Source organism: Nerophis ophidion, linkage group LG22 (genome assembly GCF_033978795.1).
Source record: "Nerophis ophidion isolate RoL-2023_Sa linkage group LG22, RoL_Noph_v1.0, whole genome shotgun sequence".
Taxonomy (NCBI): domain Eukaryota; kingdom Metazoa; phylum Chordata; class Actinopteri; order Syngnathiformes; family Syngnathidae; genus Nerophis; species Nerophis ophidion.
The window spans coordinates 14,157,832-14,173,879 of record NC_084632.1 but is presented as its reverse complement, the minus strand read 5'-3'; the positions used below and the strand labels follow the sequence as shown (position 1 = coordinate 14,173,879).

The 16,048-nt window shown below is 39.3% G+C and overlaps 2 protein-coding genes and 1 long non-coding RNA gene across 8 annotated transcripts in view; 1 reads left to right on the top strand and 2 right to left on the bottom strand.

The window, feature by feature from the left end:
• Positions 1 to 1,956: 1,956 nt before the first annotated feature.
• Positions 1,957 to 16,048, top strand: part of LOC133540581 (uncharacterized) — a 43,349-nt gene continuing 29,257 nt past the window's right edge. The window contains exons 1-5 of one of the 2 annotated variants that reach the window (XR_009803669.1): positions 1,957 to 2,240; positions 2,328 to 2,406; positions 3,380 to 3,428; positions 8,835 to 8,968; positions 9,063 to 11,205. This is a non-coding gene — a long non-coding RNA (uncharacterized LOC133540581). Of the gene's footprint in view, positions 2,241 to 2,327; positions 2,407 to 3,379; positions 3,429 to 8,834; positions 8,969 to 9,062; positions 11,206 to 11,934; positions 12,072 to 16,048 lie in introns of those variants that run through there. The other variant, XR_009803670.1, reaches the window with a different exon arrangement.
• On the bottom strand, positions 7,200 to 15,996 carry b3gnt7 (UDP-GlcNAc:betaGal beta-1,3-N-acetylglucosaminyltransferase 7). Its single transcript, XM_061883308.1, has 2 exons — positions 15,816 to 15,996; positions 7,200 to 10,161 (listed from the first exon to the last, which is right to left on the bottom strand). Coding segments are annotated over exons 1-2 (1,254 nt in total). The 5' UTR covers positions 15,818 to 15,996; the 3' UTR covers positions 7,200 to 8,909.
• The window catches only part of LOC133540579 (lisH domain-containing protein ARMC9), a 79,662-nt gene continuing 73,648 nt past the window's right edge, over positions 10,035 to 16,048 (bottom strand). For 4 of the 5 annotated variants that reach the window (XM_061883301.1, XM_061883303.1, XM_061883302.1 and 1 more), the window contains one exon: positions 10,103 to 10,161. Coding sequence is in view for 1 of the 5 variants with exons in the window: in XM_061883305.1 (XP_061739289.1) it covers positions 10,121 to 10,161 (41 nt within the window). In the remaining 4 variants the exon portion in view is untranslated. Of the gene's footprint in view, positions 10,162 to 16,048 lie in introns of all 5 variants that reach the window. The other variant, XM_061883305.1, reaches the window with a different exon arrangement.

The following is a 16,048-nucleotide window of genomic DNA, read 5'->3' as shown; positions in this document are numbered from 1 at the left end:
ATTAGCGCTGCACCGCTCGCGGCTAAAAGTCGTCTGCTTTAACCGCATAGTTACACAGTATTTTGGACATCTGTGTTGCTGAATCTTTTGCAATTTGTTCATTTAATAATAGAGACTATAAAGAACAATTCTGTTGGTGGAAAGCGGTGTGTTGCAGCTGTCTTTAGCACTGAGACATAGCCGGTGTTTCTTTGTTGTGAAGCAGAGCGGTCAAGCGAACATGTTTCTCTACGTCAACCAGCATGTTTTTGGATGGGGAAATTGTGATCTATATCTTACCGGAGACATCAGTGGATTATCCGTCCTGCGGCAGCTGCCAAAAAAGGCAGCTGTGAGCTTGGCTTCTCTCTGAGACACTGCGTGTTCACCGCAGCCATCCGACCTCGAGGTATGTCTTTACAATCTAACTAAAACACTATTAAAATAATAAGCAGATAAGGTATCTTCCAGAATTATCCTAGTATTCCATCCATCCATTGTCTACTGCTTATTCCATTTGGGGTCGCGGGGGGTGCTGTTGCCTATCTCAGCTACAATTGGGCAGAAGTCGCCGCCACATTACAGGACCAACACAGATAGACAACACTCACGTTCACAGACTAGGGCCGATTTAGTGTTGCCAATCAACCTATCTCCAGGTGCATGTCTTTGGAAGTGGGAGGAAGCCGGAGGGGACCCACACATTCACAGGGAGGACATAAAAACTCCACACAGAAAGATCCCAAGCCCGGGATTGAACCCTAACTACTCAGGACCGTCGTATTGTGAGGCAGGTGCACTAACCCCTCTCCTACCGTGAAGCCCATTTTTTAGCCCATTATCCTAGTAAATGTGTAATTACATCTGAAACGCTCACACTGCCGCCGCCCGGAGCCGTCGCTTTTTTTTTTTTTTCCCTTCTAGTCCTTCACTGTCAATATCCTAATTCACAAATCTTTCATCCTTGCTCAAATTAATGGGGAAATCATCGCTTTCTCGGTCCAAATTGCTTTTACTGCTGGTAGCTCCCATTATAAACTGTGAATATGTGTGGAGCCCTGCAACTCGTGACATCACGCTCACATACTTCCGGTAAAGGCAGGGCTTTGTTGCAAACTTTATCATCGATGTTCTCTACTAAATCCTTTCAGCAAAAATATGGCAATATCGCAAAATGATCAAGTATGACACATAGAATGGACCTGCTATCCCTGTTTAAATAGGAAAATCTCATTTCAGTTGGCCTTTAAAGGCAAACATTACAGCATATTTTATGGAAGATTGTTTCAAATGCGGGCTTCACGGTGGCAGAGGGGTTAGTGCGTCTGCCTCACAATACGAAGTTCCTGCAGTCCTGGGTTCAAATCCAGGCTCGGGATCTTTCTGTGTGGAGTTTGCATGTTCTCCCCGTGAATGTGTGGGTTCCTTCGGGGTACTCCGGCTTCCTCCCACTTCCAAAGACATGCACCTGGGGATAGGTTGATTGGCAACACTAAATTGGCCCTAGTGTGTGAATGTGAGTGTGAATGTTGTCTATCTGTGTTGGCCCTGCGATGAGGTGGCGACTTGTCCAGGGTGTACCCTGCCTTCCGCCCGGTTGTAGCTGAGATAGGCGCCAGCGACCCCGAAAGGGAATAAGCGGTAGATAATGGATGGATGTTTCAAATGCCCAATTTGAAGAGACCATCGAGCGTTCTAGTATTGTATATCTGGAACAACAACGTACTTAAACATAAAAAAAAAAAGCTTCCACTGACCGAATGGCACGTTTTCCTGGCCCATCTACAAACGTCGGCAAACATGCTCAGCGCAAAATGTTTCGAAAACGTCTGGTTAGTGTACATTGTTTAATAAATCAACTGATGATATTCAGGGTGGAAGTGGCGTTCAAATACAATTGTAAATCTCGCAATGTTGATCGGAAAGACTAATGTAAGACCAAATGGCGCGCAATGGAATACGCAATGCATTCTGGGATGTCAGCAAACGGAAGTTGCCTTTCTAAAATGAGCGGTGTCATCCGGGTATTTTGTAGCAGCTGTTTCACTTCGAGGACGGGCCGACTTTACGGTTTCGTCGGCAACTCAGCGTTTTTTTTTTTAAACTATTACTACAAATGTAAGACTTTGAAAGTCCAATAACTGATATATGTGTGTATATAGAGCAAGGTAATCGCAGCAACAAATGTCAAAAATGTTATAGCGTTTGTTCGCCGCTAGAGGACAGCCTAACAGCAGATGAACAGCTCAGTGCGAAATGTCGTAAGTTTTCTTTTACATATGACCCCATAAGTATTTAGAATGAAAGGGAAAATGATTTTTCCCCTTTATTTTTATTTTTCTGGGTAGGTGAAGAAAATGGCTAACCATCAATTACGCTGTCTGGCTTCCAAAAGTTCAGCACCTGGATTTAATTAAGCAGATATAGGTAAGAGCCTCTCATTGGTCAACTACTGAACTACTGACGAGGTGATTATTCTTTAGCTTTTTTTAACACAGAGTTTTTCAACCTTTTTTGAGCCAAAAATGCGGAGACACACCACCAGCAGAAATCCATAATAAAAAAAACTCAGTTAACATTAAAAAGTCGTCGCAATTGTTGGCTATGACTTTAAAGCATAACCAAGCATGCATCAATATAGCTCTTGACTCAAAGTAAGTGTACTGTCACCACCTGTCACCCTGATTTATTTGGACTTTTTTGCTGTTTTCCTGTGTGTACTGTTTTAGTTCTTGTCTGGCGCTCCTATTTCGGTGGCTTTTTCTCTTTTTTTGGAATTTATCTGTAGCTGTTTCATGTCTTCCTTTGAGCGATATTTCCCACATCTACTTTGTTTTAGCAGTCGAACATTTTTCTGTTGTTTTTAATCCTTCTTAATTGTCATGTTCGGATGTACATTGTGGACGCCGTCTTTGCTCCACAGTAAGTCTTTGCTGTCGTCCAGGGATCTGTTTTTCTTTACTTTGTAGCCAGTTCAGTTTTAGTGTTGTTCTGCATAGCCTTCCCTAAGCTTCAATGGCTTGTCTCAGGTGCACTCACCTTTTTCTTATTTTTGGTTTAAGCAATAGACACCTTTTTACCTTCACGCTGCCTCCCGCTGTTTCCGACATCTACAAAGCTATTTGCTACCGGCTGCCACCTACTGATATGGAAGAGTATTACACGGTTACTCTGCCGAGTTCTAGACAGTACAGACACTCAACAACAACACATCATTTGCAGACTAAAATTACTGGTTTGCAAAACATATTTGTAACCCAAATAGGTGAAACTAAATAATCTCCCACATCACACCAGACTGTATCTCATGCCGCGGCACAGTGGTTGAAAAACACTGTTTTAACTGACTAGTGGGTAGCATGGAAGGAAGTCTAAAAAAAAAAATGTTTATCTGTTTCAGAAACATCAACTGCATGTATTTACATCATCATTGGAGATTGTCCACCGCAGTAAGTAGAGGAAACAATTTAAAATATTTTAAATCAAGGGTGTGCAAACTTTTTAAACTGCGGGCCGCACACTGAAAAATCATGCAGGAGCCATTTGGACATTTTCCAATGTGTATATATATATATATATATATATATATATATATATACGTATATGTTTATATGTATATGTTTATATGTATAAATGATAAATGGGTTGTACTTGTATAGCGCTTTTCTACCTTCAAGGTACTCAAAGCGCTTTGACACTACTTCCACATTTACCCATTCACACACTGATGGAGGGAGCTGCCATGCAAGGCGCTACCCAGCACCCATCAGGAGCAAGGGTGAAGTGTCTTGCTCAGGACACAACGGACGTGACAAGGTTGGTTCTAGGTGGGATTTGAACCAGTGACCCTCGGGTTGCGCACGGCCACTCTCCCACTGCGCCACGCCGTGTGTGTATATATATATATATATATATATATATATATATATATATATATATATATATATATATATATATATATATATATATATATATATATATATATATATATATATATATATATATATATATATATACACACACACACACACACAACACTAAATGGTCCAGAGTGTGTGAATATGAGTGTGAATGTTGTCTATCTGTGTTGGCCCTGCGATGAGGGGGCGACTTGTCCAGGGTGTACAAGCCTTCCGCCCGAATGCAGCTCCAGTGACCCCAAAAAGGACACGCGGTAGAATGTGTGTGTGTGCATATATCTATATATATTTTAAACATAATGCAAAGGGTTTCAGTCATGAAAAAATATGAAAATCAATCAATCAATGATTATTTATATAGCCCTAAATCACTAGTGTCTCAAAGGGCTGCACGAACCACAAAGACATCACCAATAGAGCCCACATAAAGGCAAGGAAAACTCACACCCAGTGGGACGTCGGTGACAATGATGACTATGAGAAAAACTTTGGAGAGGAGAATAATAGGTAAATATGATTCATAACGATTTTACTGAAGTATTTTTTGAGCAATGACAGTTTTAAAGAAAAAACAACCTGCATGGCAGTTTTGTGTTATTCGAGTCAACGTTGGAACGTTTTCTCGTTATGTTTCACTTGTACACTCTTATTGCACTTTTTTGGTTTGAAATAGTATTTTTAGAATGTGGCGGGGGCCGTTAGAAAACTAGCTGCGGGCTGGAAAATGGTCTCCGGGCTGCACTTTGGATACCGCTTCTATAAATGCTGTTCAGTGGCGCTTACACAGAGGAATGCTACTTTTCATCTTAAGCCAAACTTTTAAATTCTCACCTCCGCTTGTACCAACGAAGTTGTTTCTTCCGCAGCCTTTCAGAAAAGGTCGAGTACTGGTGTGAAAAACTGCGGCTCCGTCCGGTCGGCCTCTAAACCAGACGGACATCAAAAGCTTCCCCCAATTAGTGTCAACAAATATGCTGCCGGTCATTCGGCAGGTTAAAGAAGCCGTTTGTGTGCCCACTTAATAGCGTCACTTGAGTGGGAAATTTACTGTGCAATTAGGCCTGTGATGGATATGTTAATTTTCCCCGCCATTTCCATCTGGAAAATCAGAATCTAAAAACGGAACCAATTGAATGATTGATTGATTGATACTTTTATTAGTAGTTTGCACAGTACAGTACATATTCCGTACAATTGACCACTAAATGGTAACACCCGAATAAGTTTTTCAACTTGTTTAAGTCGGGGTCCACGTTAATCAATTCATGGTAATAGATTAACTAATTGGGAAAATAAAGGACATATACTGGGGACACAAAAACCCCATATATATTATATTTAATTGTATGTATATTTATATATATTTGTATGTATATATGTGTACATATACATATATGTGTATATATTTACATACATCTAAACACGTATTACACATACATACACACATATATATATATTTATATGTATATATATATATATAATATATACGTGTGTGTATGTATATATACATACGTATGTGTGTGTATATATATATATATGTATGTATATATGTATGTGTGTGTATGTATATGTGTGTGTATATGTATATATTTATATATGTATGTATATATGGATGTGTGTGTATATATATATGTATACATACATATATACACACACATGTATGTATATGTGTGTATATATACATATATATGCATACATACATATATGCATACATATATATTTATACATACATATATAATATGTATGTGTATATATGTATGTGTGTATCTATATGTATTTATACATTTATGTATGTGTGTATATATATGTATGTGTGTGTATATATACATATGTATGTGTGTATATATATATATCTATATGTAAATATATATATGTGTGTGTGTGTATGCATGTGTATGTATATACTGTATGTATATATGTATGTCTCCCTCTCTCTATATATATATATAGAAAGATACATATATCTTTGTCATTCAGGGTAAATTTAGGTACTTGAAGCTCTCATTCTCAATAGATTCATTTTGTCAAAGTGTAAACATTAGGGATGTGCTGATCAGTCAATTGTCATGAAAAAGTATTTCAATTTCCCCGGTTTATAAGTGCCTAGCAGCTAATTATGCATCTCCATACAGTGTAGACCCGTTCCCCCCGCTAATAAAAAAAAATCTCCACCACGATAAATGAACTTACAGTAGTTTCTAACGTAACATTATCACTGGAGGACAATGCTAAACATGTTACACACCGCAGGCATGCTAATAGCTACGCTAACCGCTAAGCTAGCTTTAAACAGCACCAAGTGCTTAGTGAAGTTTTGCCGCAGAAAGTAAGCGGATATTAACAAAACAATATGAGCCTGGAGGTCAATCTTCCAACTGTTGGTGTGTCAACAGCACTTGAGGCGAGGGCGGATCGATGCCATAAATAGACATTTATTTATGGATCGAGCCATAAATAAAAACATCCATCCATTTTCTACTCCTTGTCCCTTTTGGGGTTGTGGGGATGCTGGAGCCTATCTCAGCTTCATTCGGGTGGAAGGCGGGGTACACCCTGGACTAAAAACATTTTCTAAAAATATATATTTTCTTGAGTTTATTGTTTTACAAACCAAAGGAACAATTTCCTGGACGGATGATGACTTTAAAAGCAACAACCAAATAATTAAGAATTAGTGGTAAATAGGTTAGTAGTTTTTGCTTTTTTTAGCTGTTGTGTACTATTGAATTTGTATTACTGAAACTCTTGCAATAAAAGAGAATAAGGAATTGTTTAATAAATGGTGTTGATATTGTTATACTGTCAATAGCAGTCAGCCTAAATACGTTAACGAGAATGTTAATACATGTGATGATCGGAATCGGTAGCATAAAACCCTGATCAGAACACCCCTAGTAAACAGTTTTGTTCAATGAAAATCACAGAAAATAACTGGACATACATTATAACATTCTATCACCATGCCAATATGGACTAAAATGCATCTTATAACAGGTTCCTTTGTCAAAAAGATGCTTCAAATGGAAATAGTTGCGTAGTTTTCATGTCCTGAAGAAGCATTTTATAAAACACCTTCAACATGTTTCATGTAGACCATTATTATCATCATAGTTGTGTGAAGTGGTTATGTTTACTGTTTAGTTGCATGACCGCCTCTCCCACGTCAACACCAGACACTATTGTTGGCTGACCTGCTGGAGATCGCCACAAAGATGCTGGATGCTGATAGAGCGAACACACAAACTGCTGACCTAGGACAGATTTACAAAGAAATGTCTTGGGTGTGGAGGGAAAACAACAGAATATTGAACTTTTTAATATTCACATATACAATATTTACATCGCCAATGCCTTAATTAACACCCACTCCTAAAAGATGAATAATTCAAATTAAAACGATTATAAATTAAATATTAGGCCCACATTCTTTTCCGAAATGAACATCTTACATAGTCGTACCAGTAATGGTTTAAGTACAATGTTGTGTAAACCTTCTGTCAACGTCACGTCAAGTATATCAGAACAGTCACTTCCATGGGCAGCTCTCAGTATCTCCAGTCGGTCTTCTTTTTCCACCCCCCAAAGAGATCGCAAGGACCTCTACAACACAAATTATGTTCCTGTTCTGTGATTGGCTGGCAGCCAGTCCAAGGTTGTCCATAATCAGCTGGGAAAGGCTCAGGGCCGTGAAAAGGATGAACCCTAGAAGGTGAATGAATGCATGTCCAAACTATCGTATCCTGGAGACCTTTGAAAATATGAGAGTTGTGGAAGGACTACTGAGGTAGAGTCATTCTCTTGCTTTGAATGAACCAAAAAGGCACAGCAGCAACCAGACACTGAATTCTAGATGTAAGGGTGCGTTCACACTTGGAGTCCGAACATTATTTGGTGGGGACTTGAACGCGGTTCCCGTTCACACTTGAATTCGTCAGTGGACTAAATCATGTAAGTCAAGCCTCGATTGGGGACAAAGCATGAAACATGATGTGATAGGACTTTTGTTCTTATAGCCAACTGAGATGTAACAAAGTAGATCTAAATGATACCAAGATGACTAAAAGATTCCTTGAAATTTGCTGCAAGGAATCAACCCTTCTATAAAGTAAGTTGATGCTTCTGGGCTTTCTGTTGGGTTTGGCTCACCATGAACTGGTTTTGAGTGTTTTGGTGCGCAGACTAGAGTCTGCCTGCAGGCGGATCTCTCGGGTGGTCCTGGGTTCCATAAACTGCGTTCACACTCGCTCAAATGAACAAACTAGCAGCAACTGAGGACTCTTGTCTGTGTTGGGAACGTCATTAAAGTGCAGAATCGGTCAGTGCCAGTTTTCCCCAAGTCGTTTTGCTGGAGATTTGTGTGTGTTTTCGTTATGTGGGCACCACATGACATCCCTTTCCTGGTTTTAAAAATGATAAACTGTTTGGTGGCCACTTTGTTCCAGATTTTAGGGTGAAAGAGAAACAGTATCTTGATTCTTTCGTATGTCTTGCGTGTATGGGATAACTGACACTGAAGGGTCTTTGAAGTCTTTTGGAGGGGTTTGTTTTAACTGCTCCCAAAATGATAAGTGCGAACGCGCCTTATATTATTCCTTTTTTGTGAAAAATAGGCATTCCTTCTTTATGGCAGGCAGAGACATTCATGATTTTGAGGAATGATATTCACATTTATGGATCCATCATCAGTGTCCTCTAACAAGGAAGTCGGTAAAAGGAAAAGGCTCCAAAGGAAATAATCAGCACCAAGCAGGCCTAAATCACACATCACGTGATCAATCGTCCTCCTTCGTGTTACCATTGTCGCCGCAGCTTTAGGTTGAGGTTATTTTTAAATGCCTTTATAAATACAACAATTCAAAAAAGCATAATTTACTTCAGAAGTACTTCTACATAAAACCTATAGCGATGGCAAATACTGTCTCTGTCTTCCCCCAGAAAGAAGAGTACGCACAGTTTCCCTTGGACTATCCTGGTAAACAGCAAGAGTCAGCCTGGAGCGGCCCGGTTGAGCTATAGAATCTCGACTTTTTGTGAACAGACAAGTTCGCTGTTGACCAGATTCCACATGTGTAAGAGTTCCTTTGGGAGCAATTTGTGAACAACAATCATGCTCTTAAAGAAACAAGGTTCTTTGTTCAACTTGCTGCTCTTGTTTTTCACAAGGCCGAACGTCTTAAAGGCATTATGTTTGATTGGAGCCACCTGAAGGACTTCCAGGCACATCCCTAAGAAGACGTCGTCGATGGGGTACAACTCGAGGGTATCTGCAACCCAATAGAGCTTCCTTGCCAGGTTCCCGTCCATCAGAAACCCCCCGCCTCCTGCGTAGGGAGGGTAATGGGTCTTATTGTACAAAGCCTGCGGGATGTAGTACTTATTCTCCCTTTTTCGGATCGGCTTTGCCCTAAAAATCACGTCCCCGACAAAGAGGTTCTTTGCAGGGTCAGTGCTGTCGAGGAACTCAAAAATGTTCTCCACACTGACAAAAACATCATCGTCCCCCTTGAAGATGTAGCGAACACTCGGGCAGTAGGTGTGGAACCATTTGAGGAAGTGTGTCTCCTTCAGCGTGAGATTGAAGAAGCTATCCAAGAAGTCCCACTGAAGGATATCGCCATAGATGTGGTTTTCATACTCCAAAAGCTTTTGATGGTTGGCCCCCTCAGCCTGGTTGGATGATTTAGCAAGAAGGAAAAGCGTCTTTATCCTCTTGCCGCTTACGACTCGCTCCTTGCCCCACGTTTTTCGAATGACTTCTCTACGATCATGCTGGGTTGCCACAGATTTGATCACCATGAGCAAATAAATCTCCCCCGAGCATTTCTCCGGGTGGTTTTGAAGTATTGGGAAGTATCGGCAGTGTCTGTAAAGCATAAATTGCTTGAATGTGTCCTCCAGACTCCGAAACCAATCCAGGCCTGAAAGATTGTGGTTGGCGCTACAGTTGGTGGTGGTTACGTCCCAGGTTGTGGCACTATGTTCTTCAGTGACACTAGGCTCCTGGGTGGTGGATCGACCTCGATGAAGCGGCTGGTGCTTGATCGGCTTCCAAAAGCCTTTCAACCCCTGAGAGGAGTGCGTCTTCACTTGAATGGCAGCTCCGGACTCCACGTCAGAGGCATCCATTCGAGCCTGCCGCTGGAGTTCAAATGGAGCCCCCATGTTGATGCTCCCTCTCTGGACAATAGTGAGCGCCACCACTGCCAGGAAGAACATGACACTCACCCTCTTGTACACCTTCCAGCAATCTCTGTTGTTAATCCTGGTCAACACAAAGAGAAGAGATAACTGATCAGATCAACAGCTTTAATTAAAAAAAACAATATGTGAGGCACTTATTGGGACAACCACTAAGATATGTTACCTAAGGTCCATTGTTCAAAAGACCTAAACATTTTCATTGGTATAAATCCTTAAGTTACATCACAATTTCATTTATGTTCAAACTTAATTGGTTTGTTTGCGACTTATAAAGATACAACGGCTTTCTCACTACAGCGGAATCCTGCCAAATTTTGTGGAACTGTACCAAAACCACTTTTTGTTAGGGGATTAGTGGGCTTGGGCTGCCCCTTAGTTTGATTACTGTGTTCACACCTCACCAAACAATGGGGAACTTTAGTGTGATTATAAAAGTTAAAGTACCAATGATTGTCACACACACTAACCACAAGACAGGAATAACATACCAAAGTGTATCAGTGTGACATTGAAAACATTTATAGCAAGTAATTGATCCTGTCAAGGATCAAGGGTGGGCAGGGGCCTATCCTGGCCACCTTTGGGCAAGAGGGGGTGCACCCTGGACTGGTCACAGGACAAAAACAGACAACTAGAGACAAATATTTACCGCCGTGGTTTGTTATTTAGCAACCTAACTTTAAAAGTTATGGGCGGATTTCGATAAAACTATCAGGAAATGTTCAAAATGGAAGAAAGAAAGTGATTAGATTTTGAGGGTGATTAGCATAATTTCTACTAGCGGTAGAAAATGAATGGATGGATATCTGACAGTTACATCACAATTACAGCTGCCCCGCCTCCACCCATAGTGACAAACAATGGATTAAAGGCCAAAGCGTCCTCGCTATTTATTGAATTCCGCTACAGATAGCTCAAAATGAGCAGATTTGGATTGAATCAATCAATCAATGTTTATTTATATAGCCCAAAATCACAGGTGTCTCAAAGGGGCTACACAAGCCACAACGACATCCTCGGTTCAGAGCCCACAAAAAGGCAAGGAAAAACTCACAACTCAGTGGGACGTCTATGTGAATGACTGAGGAACCTTGGAGAGGACCCCCTCTATGGGAGACCAGATGCAATGGAAGTCGAGTGGGTCTCACATAATATTGTGAAAGTCCAGTCCATAATGGATCTAACATAATAGTGAGAGCATGGTTGGGGGGCGGTTGGGGCGGTGGCGTGGTTTAAGAGGGGATGAGTACATTTACATCTACAATTAACCAACTCGAGTATTTTGTGTTTTATATATATATTTCATATATATATATATATATATTTATATATATATATATATATGTATATGTGTATGAAATACTTGACTTTCAGTGAATTCTAGCTATATATATTTATTTCATTATATATATATATAAATAAAATAAATAGTTGAATTTCAGATGGCACCTATCAAATACACAGTAATAAAAACAGTTGTTCTACTAACTGTACTCAATAACCAGGCGAGGTGATGAAGTTACGTCTCTTTACTGTGGGCTTTAGAACAGACTCCCTCACTTTCTGTCAGGAGCACACTACAAAGTAAATCGTTGGTCAATCAAAAAGCAACCCCATAACGCTATAGCCAACATTCACCAGGAGATGGCAACAGACTACATCGATCACTCTATTACAGACCTCGTCCCCATGGCTGTAACTTCCTCGTTCCTCTGCTTCGTCTCCTTGTGTGTGCAGTATTTTATTAAAATCTGTAGTTGTTGTAACATGATTGGGCAGGCAAGCTGTTTATATAGTGGGAAAGCAGACGTGAAAACAGTCTGTCTCCACACAGATCCGCTGTCCGCATGGAGCTGGAGGGGGCGTGGCTTCCAGCTCTAGCTGAATTTCGGGAGAAAATTTCTTCCGGGAGGTTTTCGGGAGAGGCGCTGGATTTCGGGAGTCTCCCGGAAAATCCGGGAGGGTTGGCAAGTATGAATACATGCAAGTGTGAAAGGCAAAGTATCCACCACCACAAGCCCTGCAGGCAGCGTACATTATCGCAGTGTGCAGAAAACCTCCACAAAGTTGCTACCCAACATTTACCACGTCTCTATGTGCCAAGAAGAGAAACTCTTCCCGATTAAAAATAAAACTCGCAGTATGTTAGCATTTTTAATAGCCTTTCAGTACAACTATCATGACGTAACGCTACCACCATATTGATAGAACATTAAGAACAATGTTTTAAATACTTTTTTAAGCACAGTATTTTTTTTTTTAATTTTCCTGAAGGAACTCTCCCTGAAGGAATCAATGTACTATCCATCTATCTATCTATCTATCTTGTTTTGTTATACTGGGGGTTTATAGAACACTGCTGTGCTTTTTTGAATGTAAGTACAGTACAGGCCAAAAGTTGGGACACACCTTTTCATTCAATGTGTTTTCTTTATTTTCATGACTATTTACATTGTAGATTGTCACTGAAGGCATCAAAACTATGAATGAAAACATGTGGAGTTATGTACTTTAACCAAAAAAGCTGAAATGACTGAAAACGTTTTATATTCTAGTTTCTTCAAAATAGCCATCCTTTGCTCTGATTACTGCTTTGTACACTCTTAGCATTCTCTTGATGAGCTTCAAGAGGTAGTCACTTGAAATGGTATTCATTTCACATAGGTGCTTGAAGCACATCGAGAGAATGCCAAGAGTGTGCACAACAGTAATCAGAGCAAAGTGTGGCCATTTTGAAGAAACTAGAATATAAAACATGTTTTCAGTTATTTCACCTTTTTTGTTTAGTACATTGATTGATTGATACTTTTATTAGTAGATTGCACAGTTCAGTACATATTCCGTACAATTGACCACTAAATGGTAACACCCGAATAAGTTTTTCAACTTGTTTAATATATACTATCAGCATAATACAGTCATCACACAGGTTAATCATCCACATGTGTTTATTCATAGTTCTGATGCCTTCAGTGAGAATCTACAATGTAAAATAGTCATGAAAATAAAGAGAACCCATTAAATGAGAAGGTGTGTCCAAACCTTTAGCCTGCACAAAACTCTTGGTAGTTGCTACTAAAATTAAAATTATGTGCAAAATAATTGACAATTTTCAGTAAAGTCGTGAATTCGATAGTCCAGTTTTTAAAAAGATTTTAATGGCGGTATCCAACAAGTTTTGGAAAATTAAGGAAATTCATTAGTATCGGGACACGGCGAGTCCAAAAAAGGTAAACTTTGTATTTCCGCAATGGAAAGAAAAAGGCTTTGTTGCCATAATATATTCCCACATGTACCATACATCGTCTCCTGTTGTATACTGTATGTCTTAGCAAAGCAAAAACCTGCCTGGAGGTGATATCTTACTGTCATCATATAATCATGCTGCACTTTGCATCTACCTATTATTACATGCACACTATCAAATATGTACAATACTGAGAATAAAAAGTTTTTTTTTACTTAAGGATTGGTTTCCCATACTGAATTTACATTTTATGTGACAATAAAAAAAATCTAATGAAAATACTGATTTAAATGACAACATTTTTCCTCATGTCTCTTGTCGGGCAGTGTTTTTCCAAATTTTTTGAGCCAAGGCACATTTTTCTGTGTTGAAAAAATCCGGAGGCACACCACCAGCATAAATAATTAAAAAAATGAAATTCGGTTGACCGTAAAAAGTCATTGTCGCAATTGTTGGATATGACTTTAAACCATAACCAAGCATGCATCAATATAGCTCTTCTCTCAAAGTAGGTGTACTGTCACCACCTGTCACGTCACACGTGACTTATTTTGAGTTTTTTGCTGTTTTCCCGTGTAGTGTTTTAGTTCTTGTCTTGCGCTCCTATTTTGGTGGCTTTTGCTCTTTTTTTGGTATTTTCCTGTAGCTGTTTGTCTTCCTTTGAGCGATATTTCCCACATCTACTTTGTTTTAGCAATCAAGAATATTTAAATTGTTGCTATCCTTCTTTGTGGGGACATTGTTGATTGTCATGTCATGTTTGGATGTACTTTGTGGACGCCGTCCTTGCTCTACAGTAAGTCTTTGCTGTCGTCCAGCATTCTGTTTTTGTTTACTTTGTAGCCAGTTCAGTTTTAGTTTCGTTCTGCATTGCCGTCCATAAGCTTCCATGCTTTTTCTTAGGGGCACTCACATTTTGTTTGATTTTGGTTAAAGCATTAGACACCTTTTTACCTACACCCTGCCTCCCACTGTTCCCGACATCTACAAAGCCATTAGCTACCGGCTGCCACCCATTGATATGGAAGAGTATTACACGGATATACTGCCGAGTTCTAGACAGCACCAACACTTAACGCATAATTTGCAGACTATAATTACTGGATTGCAAAAAATATTTTTAACCCAAATAGATGAAATTAGATAAAGTCCCACGGCACAAAACACTGTTGTAGGGGAATGCGAGGAATGTCGTGCCACTTGCAAAGTGAAATCAATCCTGCCCTCCGAATTCTCACATTTCCATCATTTCATGCCAGGGCTCGTTGCACTCTTTAAAAAGACCCTCCCTTGTGGCTCCGCTGCTCTCTAATTTTGGAGACCGTGTAGTATTTATGACCCCTGATCAAAGTTCTCAAGGATGTTGGTAGAATAAAAAACAGATAATTTACTATTTTGTAAAACAATAACAGACAAATTTGTCATAATGCATTTTATTAACAATTGATTCATTAAGTTTGACATTTTATTCAACTATTAGTGACATATTTGTCGTAATGCATTTTACTAACAATTGATTCATTAATTTTGACATTTTATTCAACTATTAGTGTTTATTGCACATTGTAGTGACGTCTGAATCAATACTGAAATATCGATACTGCCGATACCAGACATGTATTCAATTCTGTAATATCGATGTCGAATCAAAATATCAATACTTGTGATACTTTAGTGATTTGAGATCATGTATATCATTAACAGGAACACAGTGTAAAAAAGTAAACTTTTGAATAAGGCAATGTGTACGCTAACTGAATTGTGAATGAGTTTTTATTCTAATCATTTATTTTTATTATTTTACTAATTTTCATTTACTTTGTACGATTTTTGTCGGGTTTTTTTTTCTCTTGTATGAAGTTGAAAATAGTTATTCACGCCACTACCTCGTTGTTCTTTTCTCCACAACACTGAAAAAGGGGCTTAATGAAAATCCGAAGTGTGAGCACTAGAACTGGGTGTAGTGCGGACAAATGGGTCCAATTATTTTCAATTTGTTTTTATTTTGTACTTGTCTTAATCCTTTTGTATGTTTTACATTTTTCTCAACTTTTTTTTTAAAGACTAACCAGATTAGCAAATTAGCCTGTGGCTAGAAGTCTTATGCACTTTGACATTGGTTACCTGTGGTTAGCAATGTTTAATTGTACTGTCCCTGTCAAATACACACATAGATAAATACAATTATATTTAAGAGTTTGAGATGAATAACCCTGTTTTAAATTATTTATGCTATGAATTATGTTATTTGGAATACACAACTTTTTATATATTAGTAGACATATTAGGAATAGTCGCATCAAGGATCAATATCGGATCAGTATCGCCCGTACCAGCCTGACTTTTACTCGGTATCGGATCGGAGAGAAAATGAGTGGTATCGCACATCATAAGCTCATTGTTCTGTTTAACCAATTTGGACAATGTCTAACAAGAGTTCAATTAGAAAAAAACATAATTACACTTACATTGTGCCTCAGGTCTGTAGTTGGTTGGTTTAAAGAAACTATTTAATCAAACAAAAGTAATCCTTTGCTTGAAAATTGGAACTTGCTGCTAAAAGAAATGTGACAAGCAGGGATGAAGAAAGGAAGGCGTTTGTGTGTGCGTCGCAGCTGCAGACTGCTCTCACTCCTCCTCCAGTCCGGACTCAGCTTTTCAACACACACACACGCACGTCACTTTAGCCCACCCATCCAAC